A 26,684-nucleotide genomic window follows, 5' to 3' on the forward strand; every position below is an offset into this window, starting at 1 on the left:
CTGGAGGCCAGATCCAGTGTCTCTGTGTAGTACCCATCCCTCACTTGACCATGAGAATAGAGCAAGTTGCTTCACCTCTCAGAGCCTCCATTTAGTTCCAAAAATGAGGTAACTCCAGAAGGTTGTTTGGAGATTAGAGTTAACCCTCAGAAGTTAGCCAAACATGTAGTTTAATTTAAAAGCACATTAAGCATTCCACCCAATCATAGAGACATTTGAAATCCTGGACAAATGTTGACTAGCCTTGACATCTAGTGTGGGAAGGTGAGTGGGGAAAGAGCCATGTTTAATTATATGCCCCATTTTCCTCCTTACTCTGCAAATTGTGGGAACTGTGGAGAGAAAGAAATGGTAGCATCTGCCAGTGCTAAATAGACCAAACCTCTTATGTGCCTGGTCATGAGACAGCCTGCTGTCTGTCACAGTCATTGTCAGACACCTGTTAGAGCCCTGAGCCACAGAATGTAAATGAAAGTCTTGCTTCAGGGAGCCTACAGTCCAGTTCAGGTTGGAAGCAAGAGCGATGCATGGACATTAACCACATAGTACATGCAGCAGGTGTTGCGTGAATACCTGGAGTAGCACACTGAAGCATGCCAGCTGGCAGATGAAACAGGACGGCTCCTGAAAGTGTCTGGCATTAGAGCTTAGAGTTAAAGGCTGAGGAGAAGGATTTTTATTGATGGAGATAGTGAAGTATGGGAAGGAACTAGTTCAAGATTAAGAGAATGGGCAGGAGTCTGCAAGTTTAAAGCCCAGCACTGCAAGTTTTCAGCAGGGTCCTGTTAGGCAAATTCCCTGGCTCTTAGAGCTTCAGCATCCTCCTCTATAAAATGGAAATCTCCAAGTACCTATGTCATAGAATCCTGGGAGGGTATAAAAAGGTAAATCAAGTTGCAGGTAAGGGCCTGGGACATAGTAAGTGCTCAGTAAATGTTGGGCTCTGATCAACCTCATTTATTAAAAAATATTTATAACATACTACACCAGGGACTCTTTGCTGTTTTTCTTGGCTGGAAAAAGTGGGCAGCATGAGGGACGAAACTGCTGCTGGTATCAGCTCTTATGTGCCCACCAGGCTGCACTCAGGCCTAGGACACCCACTCAGGGGCAGTGCCATTTCCCCTGAAGCCGCCCACCTGCCACCCTGCCCAGTTGTCCCTCTCCCACATCTGTCAAGCAAGGTAGGGTCCATAGGGTTAACCAGTTGTCACCAGAATGCAAGTTCTCACTTTGATGCTATAGAAGCTTTAGTCTTGGATGTGCCAATATGACCTCTACATTGGAGTCCGAGATGGTGGATGATGTCTGCTGAACAACCCCAATCTGCAGAGCAGGGGAGCAGAGGAGAGGGCTGAATAGCATGGCAACCTTTTTAGCTTTTTATGATATGGCTAATCGTTAACTATGCCAAGGTGAATTTTCACAGATGGGGCTGTCACCATTTATTATCCATGGAGTGAACTTCAACAAGCAACTTAAATTTCCTGAGAATCTGCTGATCTATGAAGCAGGAATAACAGTGGTACAAATGGCAAAGAGGAGTTGTGAAGATTAAATGTGACAATTGATGAAACAACAGATAGTTTGATGCCCTCAAGAGAAGAACCCTCAGGAAAGCTCAGGGGTCCTAATTCCTGGTGTTGGGGAGCTGTTCACTCAGGACCTGCTGTCCTAGTTTCCATCATCAACAGGCAGACTTAAACTGCTATACAAGGGAGAAAACATCAAGTGTAATCATGGGATAAACAGTTACCTTTAATTGCAGAATTAGAAAAGTTCTAAGAACAGTTTAAGACATTCTAATCTTGGAGTTAACTTAGGCATATTATGAATGATGATAATTAACTTCCAATTACTTCCCCTCTTGAGATTTAGGACTCCTAGGGGAATGGGCCCTGGAGCCAGCCCAGGGCTAACAGCGTGGCCAGTCTCAAGATGATGAAGCACCTTTGTGTGCTCATCAGGTTCTTCCTGCAGGAAAAGCAGGACACAAGCCAGACTAAGCAAGTGGAAGTGAGCAAGGCCCAGTAGCCTGGTAAGAATGTTCTCAATTGGCTTTTCTCTAAGGCAGAGATCACAGAGGCATGTCAGACTCCTGGATACAGCATATGTGGCATTCCAGGCTAGCTGTTCACACCCAGGCCCTACCCTACCACCAGCAACACCACTCCCCACCTCTTGGCATCACAGAAGCTGGGAGAATGATGGAGACAGCCAGGCTTTCTCCCCTCTGGCTGTGCCCAGAGGAGGATTAGAATTAGGCATGTAGGTAGGACACTGGGTGTCTGTCTCCCCAGGACCTCCAGAGCCTGAGCACTGGACTCTTTCCAGACATCCCAGTGGTCACTCACTCAGACATTCTCACCACCCTGCACTGAGGAGTCACACTTAAATGGCAGCGCTTCTTCTTTTTCACAGACACGGCCTCCTGGGGAATTTGCTCACTGAACACTTGCACACTTGAAAAGCTCCTGTTTTCAATGGTTTTAGCTCAACCAACCATCTCTTAGAGGGCTGTTTCCTCACTGGCTACTCAAAGTATGGTCTTTGGACTGGCAAGAGTAGCAGCAGTGGGTATACTATAAGAGCTTGTTAGAAATGCAGAATCTCAGCTGAGCCCAGACCTGCTGAGTCAGAATCTATCTTTTTTGTAGCACTGGGGTTGGAATTTAGGGCTTTCACAGTGAGCTACATCCTCAGCTTTCACAGTGAGCTACATCCTCAGCCTTCCTTTATTTCATTTCATTTCATGATACAGTATTGCTAACTCACTATGGTGCACAGGTTGGGTTTGAAGTTGAGATCCTTTTGCCTCAGCCTCTCAGAGTGCTGCTGGGATTACAGGTTTGTGCCACCATGCTGGCTTAGAATCCACATCAAAACAAGGTTGTGCTAGTTGCTTCTAGGCATAGAAACACCTGAGGAGTGCTGCTTCAATGGATGCACAGCCCCATCTAGCTATAGCACTCTGGTTCTAAGATGTTATGAAGCTGTTCTATGGCTCACACATACTGTTTTGATGTGAGATATGGGTGGGAGGAGAATGCACGGAAAACTTTATTTTAGTCTGGTCAGTAAATGGGCCATTTCTGTGTCCAAGGCTGCCCACTCACAACTAAAAACTCTCTCTGACACAGAGCAAGATTTCCTAACTGACCAGGTTGGACAGGAGAACCAGGGAGTGATACCTACAAGAGCCCCTGAAAGAAGAATTCAAAACCCCTCTTAAATCTATGTAACCAAGATTGTCTCCACTGCCCACAATCCCTCTGCTATAATGACCCTGCTCATTAAAGCAAAAGGTTAGAGATCCCAGCATTCCCACTGGGAGGAAGTTATTCAGCTGATACACTCACCTGGGTGTGCAAAGATATGCATGAGGATGCTTCTTCCACAATCACCACCTCTCATCTGGGGCACAAATACCAAATGTCACCAGGATTCAATAAATGTCACCAAGATTGCTCTAACCAGGTTGTCTTTCTTGCTGAGAAAAGGCACGTTCAATGACATTTATGTCTGACTCCAGAACATTCCAGTCCCTTTTTGATTGTACCTGCTTATTTTAAAATGTCAGTCTCATTAGCCACTTCAAAGCTTACTCTGCCTGCAGTGTAGGTAGGTTTGTGCCAGAATTAGGAGGGGCATGCAGGAGAAGGACAGGCTATCCTGCCTGTGCCTCTGACCTCCCTCAAGGACAAGGAACTCACATGATCGCCCATGTGAGGAGCTTGTCCCTTCCTGTTGGCCATTGTCTCTGATTTCCAGGCAGTTCATGGTTGTGTCAGCAGGCCCTGCTGGTGAGGAAATTGCTTCCAGGCAGCATCCATCCCTACAAGCATTGGTGGCCCTTCAGTCAGACTTGGCTTCATTTCTTAGCTGACCATGGCAGCAGCTGCCTTAGCAAAGCAGTGGCCTTGAATCTCATCTCCCTTCCATAGCCCCAACTCAGGGGCCAATAGGCAAGATCCAGATCCACTTTCTCCTGTCTCTGCAGAAGGAGAGGAACCTAGTTTGGGGCTCTGATGCTCCCCTTGTGCCTGGCCTTGCCACATGATTCTGCCATCTCCCATGGCCTCTCCCCCACTCAGCAACTGGTAAGAAAAGGAGAGGAAGAGTAGGGTGCAGCCACTTCAACCAAGCAAACAAACAGAGCTAAGTAAATACAGTGCCCATCAATGGGATCCTGGATAAACTGTAGCACAGCACTAACAAGATAGCATGAACAAGGTGCCACCTCTCTGTGGTGGCACAGTGTGAGCATCACGGTAGACTGCTGTGTAAAAAGGAAGTACCATGCATGGAGTGGTCTCATCTGATTCAAAAGCACAAGTACAGAGGCCCACGATCCCATAGCTACAATTTTTCCTATGTGTGTGGGGCTGGGATATTTTTAGGTCTCCCGTGAAAACATTCACTTTGGCCTCCTCTATGGAATAGAAATGGAGGGCACAGAAGGCTAGAGAAGAGACTTTGTATTTTCATTTGATCCCCCTTGGTGTCTATCATTTGAGTTTGTACCTTGTGTACATATTGCTTGTATACACTTACTTGCCTCTTTAAAAAACAATAACAAGGAAGATGTGCTTCTGAGCACGTGTCCCTCCTCTAGACCAGTCAATTCAGGCTTTTCACTCCCCTCATTCCCTTTTTACAATGTAGGTAGTTTTGTTTTTCCAGCACATGCCAAGTGTGGAAAACAGGCTAGGCCTCTGAGAAGGCAGCTCTTTCCACAGAAAGTTCCAAAGACAGATGTCCCCGGTGCAGAAGAATGGCGGATTCCAATTCCCAGGCTCCTAACTTAAAACTCCCTGACAAAGGCAGTAACCTGTGGCTCTTGTTCTGTTTGGATTTCCTGCAGATCACAAAGGCATCACGGAAGAGGCTCACCATGAGCTTGGCCTACTCAGAGAGCCACCAGATCCTCGTGTCAAAGCAGGACTTTCGTCTCTTCCGCACTCTTTTCCTGCTCATGATCTCTTTTTTCATCATGTGGAGCCCCATCATCATCATCATCATTCTCATCTTGATTCAGAACTTCAGGCAAGACCTGGTCATCTGGCCTTCCCTTTTCTTCTGGGTGATGGCCTTCACATTTGCCAACTCAGCCCTAAACCCCATCCTCTACAACATGTCACTGTTTAGGAATGAATGGAGGAAAATTTTTTGCTGCTTCTTGCTCCCAGAAAAGGGAGCCATTTTTACAGACACGTCTGTCAGAAGAAATGATCTGTCCATTATTTCTAGCTAGTTAAGGTGGTTTTTTTTCTCTTTTCTGGGAAGATTCTCTGGTGACCCACAGTGTGTATTTAAAACAAATTAATTTCCAGAACCATCCCCCAGTGTACCCTGCTTTGGGAAAATATAACCTATGCAAATGCACATCTACAGCATGGGCAAATTAAGTGATGATTATTCAGTATAAAAATATTTTTCTTTTATAAAAAGATCTACTAGGGGTTCCTTTTAATATGAACTTTTCAGTGTTTGTAATATAATTGAAGTTAATAAATTGTTTTTTATAGCTGTTCAGGAATCACATCCCCTACATATAAAGCCACCCCTTATGGTTTTTAGATTGAGTCTTGAAACAGAGTGAGGACTCAGATTGCTCCATTAAAGGGTCATGGTCACTCTAGGCCTCTATTTTGGGCTTGAGACATTTTCTAGGAACAATTAAGGATGATTTTTTGCCATTTATTAAAAATGCCATGGACCTTCTCAGGAGAAGCTGAGTCATGAAATCAGAAAGAAGGCAGGAAGACTCCAAAAAGTCTCCTAAGGAGATGACCATCATGGATCCACCCATCAGAAGACTCTGAAGAACCTGCTGTGGCCAGTGTCCTTGGTTCTGGGATTGCAGTCATGAAGCAGATGGCCATGGTCCTGCTCTTAGGTAGCTTATGTTCTTGTCAGAATGGGAGCCACATACTAAACAAAGTGAAAAAGCACCCCCTGAAGTAGTAGAGGATGCTGTGGGAGTGATGGTCATTTTGATGGGGTGGGAAGGGTATAGGAAGACCTTTCTGAGGAGTGACAGGAGTTGAAAGGTGAATTGCAAGGAAGAGCCAGCCAGCTGTATGGATCCAGGGGAGGGAGGAGAGACAGATGCTGGTGCAGAGGCTTGCTTATTGGTCAGAATGAAGAATGGTGTGACTCAAGCAAAAACTAACTACTGACTGAGCCCTCTCTGTACTGCACACACTCCCTGATGCTGGGATGGAAGGGTGCCCTGTTAGAGCCCATCAGTGCATGCCAGAGAAGCTCCAGGTCTAGGCCACCATAAGGTTATTCAGTGTTGAATGGGCACCACTGGAGTTTGCAGCTGCAGACTGATGACCCCTGATGAATGACTTTAAATATAACTCTGGCTACTATGCAAGCAATGTACTTTGAGAAGCAAGAATGAAAATAGAGACCAGTTAGGTAGCTGCTTAAATACAAAAAGTTGGTGGGCTTCTTGGAATTGGGTGACATTAATGAAGGACTGTGAGAAATGATCTTGGAATATACTTTGGGAAGGTGGCGCAAAATAATTTATTGATGGGAAGGATGTAGAATTGAGGGAAAGAGGATTCCAGGATGGCTCTAGCTTTTTAGCCTGACAATGGTTGGATGGGGAAGACTGGGAGAGAAGTGGGCGGGGCGGGGGGGGGCCCAGTGAAAGGGCCAAGAGTTTCATTTGGAGAAAATAAGTTAAAATCCCAGTGAGACATCCAAATGGAAAAGGTACAGAGATGTGGAGGATGGGCCTGGAAACACAACATTGTTAGGAGATAGAGATGGTGTTTAGAGATCTATGGTTTTATGAAATACCCTTGGAGAGAATGGAAAGCAGGAAGAGAGTCAAAGACTGAGCATAGAGACAATGCCAACATTTGGATATTGGGTCGATGATAAGAACACACAGGTCCTGTCACTTAGTAGGTGCTCAACAAATCAGTCAGTCCCAGTAGCTACTATCATTCATGAAGATTCTGGAGCAGCTTGCTTCTGAGATAAGGTGATGAACATGAGTTTAGGGACAAAAGAGGTCAAGGAGGCTTTCTTCACCTTTAGCTAATTGATACGGTAAATTAAAGCTCCTTTTTGAAGAGATGCATGGATATTTTCTGTCTTTGGGATCGTCAGATTGAAGCCAAGGAGAGAGGCTCTGAGCCTGCTGCTCCATGAGAGCGAAAGGCAGAGTTTTCCCACCTGTCTCCTCTACTTTTGGTGGAGACTAAGGCACATGGGGTGAGGACCTAACCCTACACCTCCCAGTGCCCTTTACAGACATCAAACTGGCAGTGTTGGACAGCTCCTACATAGGCTAAGAGGGTGTCTCATTGAATCACCCTCAGGCAGGTGTTGTTTTCCCACATTTCAAGAGAGAAATGTGGGGCTCAGAGAAGTCACATTTCCAGCCCCCATCACACTAATATGTGAGCTGGATTTAGACTTAAAATCCCTGCCCACTCCAAATAGGGGCATTGTGTTCTTTCCTCTAGACCTGGCTTCTAGGGCCCCATCTCCCAACTTCCCCAGAGAAACCTAAGGCTGCCTTCCCCACATACTAGAGACAGCGAAGGATGGGGTTGCTTACTAGTGCTCATCCTGACCCATGCATCTCAGCCTCTCACGCCCAGCCAGGGCTGAGCCCACTGCACTGCCTACTCAAGGCCCAGGGCTGACAGCCTTGGGCTTGCTGGTGTGGCCTGGCCACACTCTCTTTTTGGCCAAGGTGGTGATTGAGGCTTTCTGGGTTAATGGGGAAACCCTTTTTCAGGAAGTTGAGAGAAGCCACAGTTTTTAATAATGCAGATGAGGCATGACAACTGGCCAAAAGTCCCAGAGAACAGGAGGAAAGAATGCCCTCATGGTATATAAAAATACACTCCCACCTTCAGCCCATGAATACAAATAAAATTCAAATCATAGGAAGCTGGTGACTATATTTTAATAAATCAAAGTTTGGAATCCCAACCCTCAAATAGTCCCTCAGAAAACTTCAGTAGGACATACATTTGATGTGAACAAATTCTCTCCTTCCCACATACATTTTTATGTGTACTGAAGGTTTTATGTTCACCCAGGGAAGATAAGGAGAGGTGGGCAAACTAAACTCTCAAGATAAATAGAGATAAAGATTGAGAGTTAAGTGGAAGTTTTCAAATGAAACTTTACATCCTTGATGTTGCTACAAAAAATTTCTTTCCGATGTGCTTTGACAGTAACCTGAAATACAGAAAGCAAACCCATTAATGACAAGAAGATGGACCCAGGGCTTATACAGATAACAAATACCATGGTGGCCTTAGAGCCTGGCTTCATTCATATGTTTCTTCAATTCAAATTCATAGCAAATGCAAACCCTCAAAGTTAGATGTAGCTGTAACTCATAAACGCCCTCAAGGCTCTTTCTGAAACCCTTTAAATTCCCCAGCGGCAGTGGGCTGACAGCACAGGACCTGCTGTGTGAACAGTGCATCTTTCATTTTTGTCTTGCTGCACTTTGCAGTGGTGGGGATTCATCCTCCTATTTCAGGACATGAGGGCTGAGTCAGCCTAACCTCAGCCCTACTATTGGCAGTCTTATAGTGTTCACCATGTCCTATGTCATATGTCGCCACATGGTACCACAAGACTTCAGAGTCACAAAAATCTGAGTTTGCATTCAATGAAGCTATCTATTGGAGACCTCGGGCAATGTTTTTAATCTTAGCCTCCATTTTCTCATCTGTGGAATGTGGATAATAAGAGTATCTACTTCACAAGGTATTTCTGAGGATTAACTGAGGCAATGCAGGTGAAGGACTTAGTGGGGTGTTTGGCAGCAACAAAATCCTTTACCAGCCCTACATGTGAGCTGCCTACCAGGGTGACCCAGTCTGAGTTCCACAGTCTGAGTTCATATCTGTTTGGTGTAGAGGGTCAGTCAGGTGCCTAACAAAAATGTTCAGTTTCCCCGCCTTTTTTTGTCTATTGTAGCATGACCTGTTTGGTTTTGAAACCCAGTTTCCCATAGGAATAAGTGAGTGTTAATTCAAAAAGCACACTTTTCTCCACCATGTTCCTGGTTCTTAAATCAAGATAAGACAAAGATAATACCATAAAAAGATGCTATGGTTGTCCCAAGAAATCTCCCCAAAATTGTTAATTTAACAATTATTTGGTTTCATAGAGAATAAACAATGTTTATTACTACCATTCTCTATTGAACTCACTATGTTGGTTTCTACTTATGTTTTTATATCAGTGACCACATTTGCTACCCTGTTCTTCATGGATGACACTTAATTCCCGCAAATATTAATTTGGTCGAGATGGTTTTGTGGGGCAGTGGAGCCAAGAGCAAACTGGCCCGAGGTAGAATAAATGGATAAGTGTGTCCCCTGGCATTTCACTTAATTGTCAGGTTTTTGGCAAAGGGTCTTTGATCACTCCTACACTAGCCTAGGATAAGCCCAGGAAAAGACCGAGCCAAGAGGACCAAAACTTGGGCCTAGAAGGGTGGCTTCTTGGACTCTCTGGTTTCTCTAGTGTGCAGATGTGCACATTCCTGGGCTGGCCCAGGCTCCAGAGCCATCGGGAAGCACGACTCACCATTGTGTTCGATCCACTGATACTGCCTCTCCAGGCACAGCTCCTCCTGCCGCTGCCGTACCAGCTTCCGTGCCTCCGGGGTCAGGCCATTAGGGTTGCGGGAGAATACAAAGGAGTAGCTATCGGCACAGGTGCCATCGAGATTGAGCAGGCGGCAGGAGTACTGCAGAGCAAACGTGTTATAGTCTGTGTCGATGATCCAGTGGTCGTCATCTGTGAGCCACAAAGCCATAGCGTCAACCAACACCTTGCCCTCAGTGGGCCCAGGGGCTTGGGCAACTCACTATCTGTGGATTCTTGGAGTTGGCTGCATTTCCTTAGGAATCAGGAGCCTACAGAGACTTCTGACAGCTTTTATAAAACTGGGAAAATGAGAAAAGATTTCACTCTTCTTTAGAGAAAACAGTTCTGACTTGGAGGACACCTCATTCACATCAATGATTCCCTCTTTCCCTGACAATAAATGACAGAGCATCTTTCCAAAGGACCACTAAAGATATGACCCCATCAAAACCAACAAACAAACCTTTTCACTCCTATCATTACCATTCACTCTCTAGCATCTGCGTCTGTCTAATAGCTGATGGTCAAAAACTTATGTTAGCCCCAACACCAGGAGATATCTTTGTTGATGATATGTAGCAGCTAGTTCCTACCTGTCTCATTCACCCACTGCTCTCCTGCCAGGATCTGCTAGAGGAAGCCACTGACCACATAGCTTCTCTGGCTCCATTCTAATACCTGCTTAGGAACACTGCTCACTGAGCTGCTCATCTGAGCTGGCAAGGCAGTTTTGGCCTCAGGAGCACAAGAAACCACTATCTGGCATCAGATACTCCCTCTTACAGCTTGTCTTCTTCACAACTCTCAGCAGAGGCAGAGCCCAACCCTTGAAGAAGGCAAATCATATTTATTCCTCAAGCTGAAATGTAAGCAATAGAAAGTAAGTAAAAGTGAAGGTGGTAAAAATTATTCCCATAGGCAGGGTGGGAAGTAAGGTTATTGGGAATGTATAAGTCATTTGTCACAGAGAAAAAAAGTGTTCAGATTTATCCAAATATCTTATATTCAAATCAAAGTGCCACGTTTCTACCTAATTTAACCTTCTTGTTGACATGTAACTGTGGCTGGGACCTCCTGAGCACTAAGTTATGTGCCAGTCACTGTATGGACTTCCAAATGTTTTCTCAAATATTTCTCACATTGATCCAAAATGTACACTATTCCTCTCTATTTTACAAATGAGGAAACTGAGGTACTCAGAAACTAAATAATTCACCCAGGATCATAAAGAGCAGGGCAGAAGTGAGATTTAGGCAGGGGAATTGTGGCTCGATAGTCTACAAGTTTAACCTCTACGCCACAGTGTCTCAAGACACTTGGTAAATGGGGGGAACAGGAGACAGGGAACAAAAAGCTTCTGTGTCTCCATCTCACACCCCAGTCCCGAAGCAAGGGATAATCTGCCATTGCAGTGCTCACTCCATGTTGGAGGAAGGCAGGAACTGGATGCCCAGCATCTGAGGCCGTAAGGCCATCTCTACCATTCACGCTAAGTGGCTTCTAGGTGTGATTCTCTGAGAACCTCTAGAATCCCTACTGAGAATGGGGTTCAGCCCAAACCCAGGCCCTGCAAGAGGGTTATCATACATGAAGGGTGTGAAGAACCCTTCTGCAGCTCACTCTGGACCTGCCAGGAAGAAGAATGAGCCACCTCTGCACCTCCCGGGCTTCTGAGGCTTGGGGACATCCCAGACAAATGACTGCTCAGCAGTGACCACAAAGTTATTTAGCATATGGACCAGGAATGGAAGCTACAGGGCTGTTGCTGGCTTTGCCCTAACCATGGGCTCCTGGGAATCTAGGCAGTCTTTTCATCTCTGGATGAAGTCACCTCTGCTTTGGTTATGGGACCACTGTATTATCATAAGCATCCCAGGATCCTGACCCTTGGATATAAGAGTATCCACCTGTGAAAAGTGTTATCTCCATTCATGGTCCAAACAGCTAGCTAGTAGCTTTTTAAAGAAATCTGCACTCCAAAATTGTTGCCAGGATGTGAATTGTGTTTTCTAGAAATTACTAACTTTGTGCCCTTTTGTATTAGTTTTTATAGTTCATTATCAGAAAAAAATGTATCTTAAGGGCTGGGGATTTAGCTCAGTAGTTCTCCCACCTGCCTGGAAAGTGCAAGGTCCAGAGTTTGATCCCCGGTATCAAAGAAAAAATGTATCTTTTACTCTAAATGAATCACTTTGGGAAGTTTTACCACACTATTTGAAATAATTTATTACTCCTACTGATTAAAAACTTCTCCCCCTTGTAGTGTAGCAATTCCTTTGTATGGTGTAAATCAATATCAAAAACATAACTTGAAAAAAATGCCATTTCATCTAACACATGACTTTAGAATAAGACAAACGATGTGTGTCTCATGTAGAGCAGTAAGCTACACAAATGATATTTGTCTCCTGGATCACAATTGAAGAGAGTCCCCCTGAACGGCCCTAGGGTCTATACTTGGAGACTGCAGTTCAGGGCCACACAACCCAGACCTTGGCGTTAGAACTGTGGTTTCTGACACTGGCTCTCCTAATGTGACTGGACAAAGCACTACCTTCTCTGGGGTTCAGCTTATTCATCTGTAAGGAGACCACCTCTCCCTAGGGTTAACCCTCCCTCTCTAAGATCCCATGATAAGTCTTCCCTGACCTGCATTATTTTCTAGCTACCCAGAGAAGACTCCAGATTTGAGAAATGGGGATGCTGGCTAGAAAGCATATGGAGACGAAAGTTCTCATGATTAGGCCAAGTTTCAGGATGCTCTACTGGGTTTCCAAATCCCACCCCAGAGTTTCAGTGCTGTGGGAAAAGTGGTCACTGTCATGCTGAACATGGTCCCTGGCTCAGAATCTTAGTATTGGCAGGCAGGGCCCTTGGTAAGGAGCCACTCTGCACATTGCTCCTTCCCTCTCTGGATGGGGTGTGGGAACGTCAGCCTCCACTGGGGCCCAGGCAGTCAAGCTGTCTCAGGGATTCAGCCCAATCGGAAGAAATGCAGATTCAGCCGGAGTGGTGATGTGGGGAGATGAGAGGGTCAGTATGCAGCAGGTTACACACCTGACACAGTGACTGCGTGGGAAAGTGGCCCCTGGCAAGTTCAAGGGTCCTCGAGCTTCAGCCAAGTTTCTGGAACTGTGGGACAGGGGGCGCCTGCTGCTCCCATTCCCGACACCCTAACTTCAGGCGGGGCTGAGGGCTTCTGCCACTTACAGACCTTCCCACAGCTGTTCTTCCCGAGGTTGCCACTACAGAAGAAACACACTGATGTGGCCAGGTACGCCTCCTCTCCCCTAAAAGGTCCCGATGCGCTGACTACTCACTTCCTTTCTGGAGAAAGGAGGCTACACCCCAGTACTTCATCTTGAATTTGGCAGGGTCTTCGGTGTCTGTGAAGGTGCCCACCATGTCTGCGCACACTTCCCAATTACTGCAAAAGCCAAGAGATTCTGAGCCAAACCAGGAAAAGGGCTTCCTAGCTCCTTTTCACCTTGGGTCCTCCCCTCCTTCCCCAGTGTTTGGCACTCAGCCAGACAAGGGCCCAGGGACTCGGAACACGGAGCCCACTGACCTTAACAGACGCACTCGGCCCTTGGCCGTGGCGCTCATGTGGCCTTTCTCGTCCACGGAGAACTCGGCGATGATGTTGTCTTGCAAAAAGAGACCCTCGGGGTCTTTCTTAGCTATGGCGTACCAGATCCCAGAGAACTGCGCAAGGAATGACAGCGAGCGGGGGTTTGGCGTCTGGGGTGGAGGGCCAGCCACAGGGAGTTGGGGGCAGCGGGAACCTGGGCCCCGGGAGGATACCTACGCGAGCCTTGTCGAAGTTCTCCTTGACTCGGAAGCTGCTCACCCTGCAATCGCGCTCGGTGCGTCCGCTGCCCACAGCCGCCAGCAGCAGGAGCGCCCACACCCACTCCATCTCGTCCAGGAGTCCGCCCTGCGGGAAACGCGCTGCAGTGAACGCCGGGCCACGGGACCACCCTGCCCGCCGCGCCCCGCACACCGCCCCGAGGCCCGCCCGGCCGCCGCTCACCACGAGAGACGCGCGCAAGCCTGGCCGCCGCGTCCGGGCGCGCGTGGAGCGAGGGAGGCGAACGCCCGCCGGCAGCCCCGCGCTTTATAGCTCCGGGGGGAGGGGGTCGCGCTTTCGTAACCGCGCGGGGTGAATGACCTAGGGGAGGCGCGGGGGGCGGCCAGGCCAGCGCTTGCATAATGCTCCCTGACTCACCGCCGCCCGGGCGCTGGGAGGGTCCCCTTGGGCCGCCACGGACTGGTGGGGCTGCCGCGCAGGGTGGCCGAACTCTCCGGCGGCAACCAGCCGCGGAGCCAAGCCCTGGCCCGGTTACCCAGCCCTCGTGCCAGCAGCTGGCGGCTGGGGGTGGCCTCCGGGCCCAGTTGCCCTGGCGGGAGGCTCAAGTGGGCCTGGTAGGAAAACCTGTGTCCTCACAGCAAGTGGGGCCCTGTGATGTTGCCTGGTGCCTTAGTGCCGAGACCCTGGCTGTGCCAAACTGGCCCCTCCACCTTCTAAGGGACACTTACACAGGGGTTTTGGAGTGTTTTGGCCAAATGGTTTTTCCTTTTCATAAAGGATGTATTTTACTCTTTGAGGCGAGTTGTGGTGTCCTCTGCGTCAATATTTGTTCTTTAGTTTCAACATTTAGAAGCCTTAAAACGCCCCCTGTTAAATATTCTCTAGAAACGCAACTCTGGTCAGGACAGGAAATATTTTAGCAGCCTGGGTGGTTGTGTGGTTGATTGCCTACTTACTTTGCCGCAGTTCCCTAACACCACTGAAACACATCTAGGGATTATTCATGATACATTTTATTTCAGAGCCATATTGGAAACATTTTATTTTGTTTTTGAAACAGCCAAATGAATTGGTAGAGGAATGGACAAAGGATGAGAGTGACCAATATTCTATAATGACGGTGGACAATTAAGTCGAAAAGCTGTTAACTAGTGTTTTACCTACATCGTGACACAAGGTACTCACCATAGTTTTTTCCTCTTTCCAAAGTTAAAGAGTTCCACTAATCTCATCAAAGCAGTCAAGACTCAGATTTTGACCAGATGAGAATTAATGATGGGGCAAAGAAATCTTTTCTTTTTTCTTTTTTTTTTTTTGGTACCGGGGATCGAACTCGGGTTTGCGCTTGCGCAGCAGGCGGCGAAACCACTGAGCTAAATCCTGGCCTAAGAAATCTTTCCTTAAGGATTCCTTCCATACAATATTAGTTGTATCTCCATGACTCAAGTGCGAAGAAACAGATGAATCTGGAACATTTTGCTGCACCTGAAGTAAGAGTAGGTGGGAGAAAAAGGAATGCAAAATAAATAAATAGGTTGGTTCCCAGACCAGCCTTATACCCCGCCCCCCCAAAAAAGATATCTGTGGCTCCCTTCAACTTACTGTAACTTTTTGGATATTACTCCCTGGTTCCCAGCTTCAACTTTCCACCTTCCTCTCTAGTACTGTAAGCCCCAGCTGTCTTCCCAGAGTTAGCAAAGCCTGTTTCTGACTACCAAGCTTACCAAATCTTGTGGGGGTAGTTTTGTTTTATAGTTGTTCCTCAGTATCCATAGGAGATTGGTGCCCAGCCCCCTGTAGATACTAAATTCCACTGATACTCAAGTCCCTTATGTAAAATGGTGTAATATTTGCATATAACCTACCTACATTCTTTGTATATTTCGATTCATCTCTAAGTGGCTTAATATCTCACACAATGCTATGTAAATAGTTGTTAAACTTTATCATTTAGGGAATGACAGAAACAAAAGTCTATTCATGTTCAGTATTGTGGTTTATTGCTGTGTAAACAATATTGCTTAGGAAATAATGACAAGAGAAAGATTAGTAGAGGTGTAGCCACCATAGGCATAACTACATAACATGTAAGCAAGACTCAAGGCAAAAATATTCAGACTATCAGTGCTGGTGAGAGACAGAGTACCCTGGAATGATGGGAGGCCATAGCAGGGTGCACCTGCACATTACACCACTTCATTCACATGGAATCAACCTCATGCTTGGGATGCAGAAAATTCAAATTTTGCTTTTTGTCTCTTTCTGGATTTTCTTCTTCAAATATTTTTGACCAATGTTGGTTGAGTCTGGATGTAGAACCTGTGAATAAGGAGGGCTGACTGCAATACCAAACAACTCGAAGAGAATACACTCCAGAACCCCTCCTGCAGGAACCATGTGTTTGGCCTTATGTTTGGGGTGTACCTGTGCTCCCTGGGTGCGGAAGGACTTCCAGGCACCTGTCTACCTCCCATCCAATGTTTGTCATGCTTCTTTAGCATTCCAGAGTAGAAGTCTTCCCATTTCTGCACCAAGTGCTCCAGTATAGAGAGTTCCTGGCTTAGCCCAATTGCCTTTGGGTAGAAAAGTTCTAATATTCTCTGGCCCAGTGAACCACTTCTCTAGAATACATTCTGGTGGTTCTTGCCATGCTGTATGTTGAATAAATGCAGGGGATTTCAATGGATTTTTATGGTGATGGTTTTTGCAGCAACATGTATTTACTTGTTAGGTATTTAAAGAGGTTGATATAACCTACCCTCCCTTTCCTTCCTCTCCCCTCCTCTTTCTTACCCTCTCCCTCCCCTGCCTTCTCCTCTTTTCTCTTTTAATGAAACATCATGAACCTTGTTGTTTCAGACACCAGCAAAGAAAAACAATTTATTTTGGCATTCTCTCCCATATTTCTTCATGATTACAAATGCATGAATTTAGGTCAACTGATGTTTTTAATCAATGCTTTGAAATTTATCCTCATAAAATAACTTTTCAAATGTGCATGCATAGAAAATAGTTCAGTGGTTAGCTCTATGTGATATGTTTAAAGATTGTTTTTCTTTGTGCCTTTTTGTGTTTTTCAATTTTTCTACAGGGAATATGTTTAATCAGAAAATAAAACAAATATTTTCTTTCCAAATATTTTCCTTATTTTTTTTCTATAAATAAAATGAGGTTTTAAGTTCCACCATATAGCTGGCATATAATGCACACAAAGTTCATTTCCTTGCCACACTTAAGGAGAGATCATTTTTCATTCATCTTGGTACCCCAGATACTGAAACAGCAGATATTAATTTAATATTTTTCTGAAATTAATCACTTGTGGATGCTTCATAAAACATTTATTTAAAAAGACCTGGTCAGGTGTTGCCCTTTCCAGTTACACTTTCTCAGGATTTAGCACTTGGAGGAAAGTGCCTACTTGTTCTTTTGCCAAAAAATTTGCATCCCCCTTTCATGGTGTAAAATTGGGGACTATAACTGCCAGCCTTTTCCTCCTCTGTCCCCTCTTCTCAAAGCTTGATAAGGCCACAGGTTTAAATTCTAGTAATGGAATGTGCTATACATTATGTCATTCCCAGAAAAGATCCATAAAAGCTGTGTGTCCGATCGTCCATGTTCTTTTCTCTCTTTTCTTCTCTCATTGTTGTTAGCAGAGTCCCTAACAGTCTGGGCCACTTTGGTGACTGAATTTATGTTAATGAGAAAATAAACTTTCACTTGGTTAAACTATTGAGATTTGAGGAATTACCTGTAACAGAAGTTAATGTTAACATTACCAGCAGCAAACAAGTCACTAACTCCTAGAAAATACTGGAAATGTTTTACTATGATTAAAAGAATTAATGTAATATATTTACCTTAGTTCCCCAAAACAAATTAAGTATTTCCAACCACTCCATTTTGCACAAAATGACATTTACATCCACATCCTGACTGAGAGATCAAGAAAAATGAAAAACAAGGAAATTGGGCAGCATTTATCTTCCACCTACATTTAAATGATGCCAAAATGGTTGAAAATTAAAAGATTAGTTGCTCAATGTTTTCAAGTATAAAGAGTCAAAGTAATTTTCTCAATAAGGGTTTTTCAGTAGTTGTAAAGCCATTAGTCAACCTCATCTATTTAGTTAAAGATAGTACAGGCCCCACCTACTGAATTGTCTCTGACATACTTGTCATGCCTATCAGCTGGGTTCATACACACAGCTGTCTTGAGAGCTCTGTGCAGATGAAAGGCCTGCCAGGATGTGCCCAGAATCCCTGCCTACAGGAGTCCCTTTCCGTGATGACTCTGGCAGGAACTGAGAATCTGGCCAAGGCCGAGCTGAAGAGTGATGATCAGTTAACCCTTGACATTGTCGTTGGCTTCGTGTTGGTGCTTCATTCTCATGTGCGTATTTGTGGCTATTGTATAAACATAGCTTTCTGTAAAAAGAGTTAAATGTAATGGAAAGTTGTACAAAGATGAAACTATTACCTGTGCTCATTTGTATAGAATACTTCTAAAAAATGTCAGTGTGTTAAACAGAAAGTTTAAGGAACTTAAACTATCCTTTGGTACATCTGTAGATTTTTTGAAGTGTTTCCTATGGCTTTTATTTAACTTTTGTTTTAGTTTGTAATGTTTTAGGATATTTGTCCAGATTTTAAATTCCTTAAGAATAGGTCTTTGTGTATTCCTATACATAGCTTTTATGAAGTGCACTTTTAAACCTTGTCATGTTAAGCTGGTTGTTTTAGGGTAAATTCTGATTACCAGCTGTGTTATATGAGACTTTGGAAAAGTTCTTAATCCCTCTGTGCTTCAACTTCTCCCTTATAATAATAATAATAATAATAATAATAATATCATCAATTTTATAAGATTATTGCAAGAATTCAATGAGATAGTCTATGTCAGTGTTTTGGGAGTAAAGTGTATATTATTTTGACTTAACTATTCTTATAGCACTCTTATCATCATTACCATGCAGCTTATATTTCTAAAAAGTACCTATGTAAATAGAATAGAGTTTTCACATTGACTTAGTTGTCATTTCAGAGATGTTTTATCCAAATGAATTGATTAACAGTCTATAGCATCTAAGATCTTGCCTTTTTTTTCCTCATTCTCCATACTAGTTAATACTGTATTTAAAACAAAACAAAACAAAAATCTGTGCTTTAAATCAACTAAAAGTGATGACATAAAAATTAAGCAGGGAAGTTTTGTAAAGTCAAAAATTATTTTGTATGTTAAAATCTATTTAAATTATGTTTGATAATTTTTAACTTTAAAATACGATATTTTCCTAACTTGATTTTTTTTGAGTGTCTAGGCATAAACAGCCAATAAAAATGCAAAGTTCCTGCCAGAAGCTTTGCAAAGAGCGGCCCTGAGGAGGAAGGGCAGTGGAAATAATGAGGCTCAGTCAAGACAAGGAGAAAAGAAAGAATGTTTCTGTGTGTGCTAAAAGGCAGGATTCCAGTGTACCCCATTTACAATCTTTGCTTGATAAAATGTCATTTGTCTCAGTTCAAGCAGCAAAAAGAAACTGGCACTGGGTGCCACTTGGGTGGCTTATAAACAACAGAAATTTATTCCTGACAGTTCTGGAGTCTGAAAATTTGACATCAGGGTGCCAGCATGGTTGGGTTCTGGTCAGTTCCCTCTTCCTCTTCCTGAATGCAAATTGCATTTTCTCCTTGTATCCTCTCTGATCCCATTCATGAAGACTCCAGCTCCATCACCTCCCAAAGGCCCCACCTCCTAATACCATGAGGGAGTAGAATTTCATCATGGATTTAGAGGAGACACATTCAGTTCTCAGCATTCTCCTCTTTCTGGCTTGTTTTTCTAACTAATCAATGGCCTGGTCCTGTCAATTGCTGGACTGGGTTGTGTCTCACATTTATGCCTTCCTTTTTCATGACCAAGTAACTCAACCATAGATGACAGAAATAGCCCTAAAACTTTGTTTATGAATTCCTTCATTACATAAATTATATATGCTCATTGTAAATTCTTTAGAAAATCAGGTAAGAAAGAAAGGAAAAGAAAAGAAAAAATTCATGTCTTAAATCTCATCATTTTGGAATAATTACAATTACATTTTGGTTTATATACCTGTGAGTGTGTGTGTGTGTGTGTGTGTGTGTGTGTGTGTACTAATGAATCATACTGCTATGCTAGTTTGTAATTAACTGTAGATCATAAATATTTGTTCATAAGAATAAATTGTTATCATTAGGTATATAGTTTTCTATCCTGTGGATATAATATTTACTTACTCAACCTCTTATTATTGAATATCTAGGCTATTTCTAATGTTTTATAAACATACTTTTGATAAGTATCCTTGCAACTGCATTAATAATGTGCCTTCTTTATTTTATAAGGTAAATTAATAATATATCAGAACTATAGGGACAATACTTATCTACATTTTTTATGATATTTGAGATAGTGGAATCCGATGTAATAAGCATCCCTTACTGGCAGAGAATATATTTTAAGATGGTCTTCAAATGCCTGAAACCATAGATAGTACTAAACCCTATAAATAGATATATTTCCTGTACATACAACAATAACTAAAAATAAAATAGAACAGTTATAGCAGTGTAGTGTGCTAAAATAAAGGTTATGTAAAGCTTATGAGTTATTTATTTTTGGAATTTTTCATTTAATATATTTGGCATAAGGTTGATTGCAGGTAACTGAAACCTTGAGAAGTAAAATTATGAATAAAGTGGAATTACTGTGTACCTTCTTCTTCTGTATCCCAATGTCCAATGTTTCCTTTTTCCAATTTATCTTTTTCAGTAGTACTATGTTAAATTTGAAAAGGAAATGCCAGTAATATTATTTCCCTCCTCAGAAACTTATAGGATTCATGGGGATTTAGCTCAGTGGTTTTGATGCCTGCCTCACAAGTGCAAGGTCCCAAGTTCAATCCCCAGTACAAAAAAAAAAAACTTACAGGATTCAAAATCTTCAGTCTAGCCTTTGAGACCCAATCTATCTTTTCAACGAATCTCTCACTTTTCAACCTGGTACCCTACACCAAACACCCTCGCTCTGTTAATACTACCTGGACCATGCTCAACCTCTACCCTGTCTCTACCTACTCTAGATGTGTTGCCTGTTGTGAGCTTACAGAGCCACATGTATGTTCCTACTTCTGCATTTATCATGGTCTATTCTATAACTTATGGCTTTTTATGTACCAGTCTCACTTCCTTAGCTATATACCACTAGTAAAGCAAGGACCAAGCCTTGTTCCCCGCTCAGTGTCCCCTACATTAAAAGTGTAATATTGACTCTTCTGCTTCTGTCCGCCATCGCATGCATGTGCTTGCCTCCGAGACTAACCATGTCTTCTCACAAGACTTTCAGAATCAAGCAATTCCTGGCCAAGAAGCAAAAGCAGAATTGTCCCATTCCTCAGTGGATTCGGATGAAGACTGGTAATAAAATCAGGTACAGCTCCAAGAGGAGACACTGGAGGAGGACCAAGCTGGAACTGTAAAGAATTGAACATGAGATGCAGCATATTTCTCTCCCTGGAGCCACAAAATGATACATTCTTTATCATGGTTGAGGTTACATTACCATATTAAGCTTAAAAAATACCATTGGCTGGACAGCTGAATATGCTTAATCGGGAATCTTGTTACTGTGATTGCACTAGTGAGTCAGCAATAAATGTTTTGAAACCTTTAAAAAAAGTGTAATCATCAGAATTTATTCAACTATGCTGCAGTAACAGACAACCCTCTGAAAACAAAACAGGTTTATTTCTCATTCATGCTACCTGTCCAGCGCAGATCAGTAGGGACTCTGTTCTGTGACATCCTCACTCTGGGTTACACCAGTAAATAACATGGCAGCATGGGGAACATAGGTAAAGAGTCTCACAGTGGCAATTTGTTATTCCTAGCTGGAAGTGGCATTTCTGCCTATAGCCCATTGGCTAAAATTAGCTATGTGGCTCTTCTAGAGGAAGGATTGGAGAGGAGTCTTCTCATGTAGGAAGGAAGAAGATTCTTATAAGGGGAACATGAATCTCTACTGCAGTAGCTACTATGGCGGCTTGCTTATAATTGGGCATCAAGACATATGTTATAACATTGAGTAAAAAGTTAACACAGGCAGTTATAGAAATAAAATAAAGGTGACTATAATAGAGTGCTTCTTTTTCAAATTAATTTTCATTTTTATAAGTAGGAGAATATTAACATATTTTTTCCTATAAGGAAACAAATTCCTATTAATCCAAACCAATTCCTGACATGCAATACAGATATGTGTTTCTTTCTCTGTTTAGAAAGGGAAGGATGGAATTAGAGTATTGTGAGTATACTACAAACTTGGAAGAAGTAGGAACTGCCAATAGTTACACAAAATAACTAGGTAAAAAAAAGTTCTTCAAACTGTGTTAGAAGATGATGATAGTCTTGTGGAGGGGTGACTTGGTTGATTCAACTCCTTCCCCTGGAAAATATACCTTTTCATTATTCTAATTATAATGAGATGCTATAAGGATGTTATAAAGTAGTGAATAGTCATCGGTGGAAGACTTCCCTGAGATTAGACTTGAGTGTGACATTAGTTGGCATTTCACAAGATACTTTGAGGTAGCAGATGAACCTCAGTCTTAAGAAGTAAGGTAACTCAACTAATGCAAACTTCAGTGTCATTCTCCTATGAAAACCATATTCCAATTAATAGTCTCTCAATTCAGGACCTAGAACCTGAACCCTCTACAACCTTTTCTTTTGTGGCTATTAAGAATATTAATATTCTAGGGCCTGGGATTTAGCTCAGTGGTTCCGCAGCCTGCCTCACAAGCGCAAGGTCCTGAGTTCGATCCCAGGTACCAAAAAAAACAAAAACAAAAACAAGAATATTAATATTCTAGCAAAGTGAAACTTCAAGTTTACAGAATTAAGTTAGAGAATATTCTTTTTTAAGCAAACTTAAATGTAAATGTAATGATTTTTAGAGTCACTGTAATATGTTGTGTCTTTCACTTAAGAGAATTTGTCTTCTTAGATTTGTAATTTTATTGAAATCCTTAAAAGACCTCCACTAAGTTTGAAGTTAGCACTTAAATATTCAAAACAATTGGCTCATAAAATGCATATTTTGACTTATTAGATCCATGATAGTGTTTAAATATTTGGGCAAATGTACTTAATAGATGTAAAAGCTTAATAAACTGAACATTAAACAAAACTAAGTAGCAGTAAGTGCTCTTTCCATGCCAGTAGCCTCTGAGATGTTAAAGATCCTAGCAACAGATGAGATAGCTATTGACCAGTAGATTTAATAGACCGTACCTTGTCACAAAAACATATGATGTCCAGCTACTACTATTAAAAATAAAATCCAAACTGATGTGCTTATTAGGAAAACACAGTTAACTACATGGTTCACTCTTTGTCATCATGTCTCTTGACAAGAGTTATTGTTCAATCTGTGGCTTGATTAGGCTTGGTTCGGAGGCAAATGTTTTGCTGTGTAGACACAATAAGCCCAAGATTTCTTACTTTAAAACACCTTGGAGGTTAAGCTTCTAAAGTGAGAATGATTGAGAGGGGAAGGATTTACAAAAAGAGTAGACCAAGCAACCTGAGTTGCTTTTAAGACTCTTAAAAAAGGACTTTTATGCTGTGTTGATACTAAGCCCTTTCATTTCCCCACAATGTTTTAAGTTCCTATATAGACAAACAAAAAACCTAAGCATTTCCAAGATCTAAACATTTCCAATATTTATCATACAAGAACAATTCAAATTGCTAGTCGATGCTAATGTAATGTAATTAAGGGATGTGTCAGTGATTCTTCTTTGTTGTGGCCAGCAGCAGTTCAGTTATTTTTCTGGGATAGATACTTCTACCTGACAGTTGCCTGGCTGATCTAGGATGCTCTGAGGATCCTCTGAGGACTTAGGGTCTAATAACATTCAGGGACTTAGTGTCCTGAAGAACTCTTTAATCCTCTGCTTTCCGAATCCCACCATAATCCAGAGCCTTCTGTCACATCCCCAGAATTACAGGTAGTTTTAGAGCTCTGCAAAGCAACATTCCTGCTCTGCCTTTGGTGGCCTTACAAAGTACTGCCTAGGCTTTCCTCAGTAATTTTGACCAGTATGTATTTCTTTCTTGTCCTCTGCCTCAGGTAGCACTCTGAGGGTCTTCCTTTCTCAACAACAAAGCAAGCCACACCATGGGTGAGATCAGCCAAGATGCTGTGGAGAAATACCTTGAGGAGAATCCTCGATTTGCCAAGGAGTACTTTTACAAGAAGCTTCATGTTGAGGCGCTGGGGGAAATCTTCAAGAACAGCCAGACCATGGTTATGCCCAGCATGACATTCCCTGAGTTGACACAGGTGGAGGAGTCAGCCTTGTGCCTGGAACTGCTGTGGTCTGTGCAGGAGGAAGCAAGCAGCACTGAGCTGGTGGCACACAAGGCCCTACAAAGGCTAGCCCAGCTGCTGCAGGCTAACCGCTGCAGCATGTTCGTATGCCGTGCCCGTAACGGCACTCCAGAGATAGTCTCCAGGCTGCTGGATGTCACCACATCCTCCAAGTTTGAGGACAACCTGGTGGTCCCTGACAGAGAAGTTGTGTTTCCACTGGACATCGGGATAGTGGGTTGGGTTGCTCACACAAAGAAAGCCCTTAATGTCCCTGATGTGAAAAAGGTAGGTAGCCCTCTGATAGAGGGACATGGGTCTTGGGGGGGGGGTCTAGGAAGGAATCATTGAGAAAAAGATGGCACCATTCATGTGGCATTCATGGCTAAAATGTGAGAAGGGTGAGTAGTGGGGCAGAAGAGCACCCAGGGTTTGCTGTGCCAGATTTACCAAATAAAAATGCAAGTTGCCCAGTTAAACTTGAATCTCAGATGAACAATGAATAGTGTTTCTTAGTATAGGTATACCCTGTGTGATGTTTGACATTTGATCAGGCAATTCTACCTGCGACTGGTGTGTTCTCTAACATTCCTTTCCCTAACTCTTCCATTGCTTTGAGTATTTTCCTTTTGAACCACCAGCCAAGCTGGTCAGCCCAGTTGGAGATCAGCCAACAAGCCCAATATCAAGGCTGGGGAACTGCCTTCATGCCTCTGATTCACAACCCTCAGAGGATGTGTAGTTCTTTGAGATAGGTTGGCTCATAGACTGAGTTTTACCTATGGACCAAATATACAAAAAGGAAAAACTTACATTGTTTGAAAGTTCAGATATTTGACTTAGATCATTACAAATGTGAACCTAGTGATAGTTGAGTGCAGCTGACTCCTGCTATGTAACTCAGATCTATCAGGAATGAATTCCAATCATGTAAATGGATACTCGGACCCTCTTGAAGACCGAAAGCATACTGTAGTCATATAAGACATTGTTATATCCCTTATAGAAACAGAAAAATAACTCTTTTTCTCTTACTACTGCAATATATTCATTTTAGAAAAAATTATAAAATACTAATCATTCATAATCCCTTCACCCAGCAACGATCATGGGTACCATCCCAGGATTTCTTCCTGGAAATCCTTTCTCTACACCCAAGTTCCATAACTATGATTCACTATCAACAGAAAGGGAGAAACGAATAGTGATGAGGCAGAATTGAATGGAAAGGAGCAGCCAGGAAATTCTTGTTGTGCAAGGGTCTATGGTCAGTATGTAATGAGGGCAACTGGAGAGGGAAGAGGATAATCCCTTCTATACCTCCTAAAGCTGATTACAGGAGGAGGCTGCACAGACCCTGGAGGAGAACTTTGTTAAATATTAGCACCACTGGGCAGACAACTTTAGGACACCTCTCAGGTGCAAGGAACACCTCTCAGGCCCTTATTGTCTTGCTTCTTTAGGATTGCACCCTTCCAAGAGTTTGAACCAGTTTACATTTGCTTTTTGAGATGTATGCAGCTGCTTCCAGTGACTAAACTGATGGGTGCTCTTAAAAACAAGCTTCTCTTACCTGGGCATAGTGGCATACACCTGCATTCCCAGCACTCTAGGAGGCTGAAGCAGGAAGATCACAGGTTCAGGCCCCACCTGGGGAACTTAGTAACTTAGCAAGACTCTGTCTCAAAAAAAAAAAAAATTATAAAAGGGACTGAGGATGTAGTTCAGTACAAAGCTCCTGGGTTCAATTCCCAGTACTGTGGGAAAAATATCTTCTCTTAGTCCCAGCTCTAGACTGTGTCCTCACACCCTGAGTTTCTCTCATGGGAATATACTTCTTCAGTCTCCAACTGAGCCCACTTCTGAATTGACTAGGACAGCAAACTTAAGATACTGACATTCAAACAAATTGTTTCTGAGAATTTTTAAAAGGAGAGATGGGTAAAATGATTTCTGCTGTAATGCTTTAATGAGCTCAGTTCTCCATGTTGAGAGGAAAATAATAGACTGAAGCACCTTAAAAGATGAGGCAACGTTGGCCTGTTGCTGTCCATGGTGGGCATGTTGTATGGAAAGGGCAGTTCCTGGTGTGGGAAGCTCTCCTGTCTGTGGATTCTTGTTGTTCTGGGTGGGAAGTGAATATTGAAGACAGATGCCCACTTGAGGGAGGACAAAAGTTCTATTTACTCTCCATTTCTGCTGCTTCTAAGCGTTTCTTCTGCTGGAGTAGTGCTTTTCTGCTCTGTACTTTAAAAATCAAGTGGGTGGCCCTTTAAAAAATATCAATGTTTAAAACAGTCAGTAGACCAGAGTTGAGGGTGGGACATGGGCATTATTATTTTTAAAGTTCATTAGGTGATTCTAATATGCAGCCAGTGTTGAAAGAAACAGGTCTATTGTGTGAGTAGACACAGGAGAAATGGGTGACTTTCAAATCAACTGTGGAATATTAGAGGTGGGGAGGATTGGTGTGCCTTAGCCCAAATCTCCTATGGCAGATGGGAAGTTGAGGTCACAGAGTTGCCTCTCCCCCAGAGTCCATGGTACATGTGGGTTGAGAGGGCACCTTCTAACTCTGGCCACTGCCTTTCCACTTGCCCTGCTTCACCATGATTTAGGCACTGAGAGAAAATCTGCAACCAGAAAGAGGTGGAAAGCAATGTTTTAGGTGAAATTTTGGATTCATTCTTCACTTTTCCATAGCACTTGGTAATTTATAAAGTATTTTCATATTCATAATCTTATTTGATTCTGACAAAGGAGATAAGGATCATTATTTGTATTTCCATCTATGCAGTAAGGATCTACTTAAGG

At 43.1% G+C, this 26,684-nt stretch overlaps 3 protein-coding genes and 1 pseudogene across 3 annotated transcripts in view; 3 read left to right on the plus strand and 1 right to left on the minus strand.

Moving 5' to 3' along the window:
• The window catches only part of Ffar4 (free fatty acid receptor 4), a 25,867-nt gene extending 16,675 nt beyond the window's left edge, over nucleotides 1-9,192 (plus strand). Inside the window, exon 3 of the mRNA XM_004838524.3 lies at nucleotides 4,865-9,192. Within this exon, the coding sequence (XP_004838581.1) occupies nucleotides 4,865-5,254 (390 nt within the window). The 3' untranslated portion in view covers nucleotides 5,255-9,192. The remainder of the gene's footprint in view (nucleotides 1-4,864) is intronic.
• Nucleotides 7,921-13,889, minus strand: Rbp4 (retinol binding protein 4). Its single transcript, XM_013069860.3, has 6 exons — nucleotides 13,685-13,889; nucleotides 13,460-13,588; nucleotides 13,220-13,356; nucleotides 12,972-13,078; nucleotides 9,589-9,801; nucleotides 7,921-8,220 (listed from the first exon to the last, which is right to left on the minus strand). The coding sequence occupies exons 2-6, from the start codon at nucleotides 13,568-13,570 to the stop codon at nucleotides 8,183-8,185; spliced, it is 606 nt and encodes a 201-aa protein (XP_012925314.1). The 5' UTR covers nucleotides 13,571-13,588; nucleotides 13,685-13,889; the 3' UTR covers nucleotides 7,921-8,182.
• Nucleotides 13,890-14,033: 144 nt separating this feature from the next.
• Pde6c (phosphodiesterase 6C) overlaps nucleotides 14,034-26,684 on the plus strand; it is a 71,220-nt gene continuing 58,569 nt past the window's right edge. Inside the window, 2 exon segments of the mRNA XM_087184939.1 lie at nucleotides 14,034-17,855; nucleotides 23,631-24,158. Of these exon segments, the coding sequence (XP_087041065.1) occupies nucleotides 23,679-24,158 (480 nt within the window). The 5' untranslated portion in view covers nucleotides 14,034-17,855; nucleotides 23,631-23,678.
• On the plus strand, nucleotides 17,855-23,677 carry LOC110347776 (large ribosomal subunit protein eL39 pseudogene; annotated as a pseudogene).

This window comes from Heterocephalus glaber, unplaced genomic scaffold, assembly GCF_053883595.1.
Source record: "Heterocephalus glaber isolate CG9 unplaced genomic scaffold, H.glaber_assembly_v1.0 deba00001497, whole genome shotgun sequence".
Lineage (NCBI taxonomy): Eukaryota > Metazoa > Chordata > Mammalia > Rodentia > Bathyergidae > Heterocephalus > Heterocephalus glaber.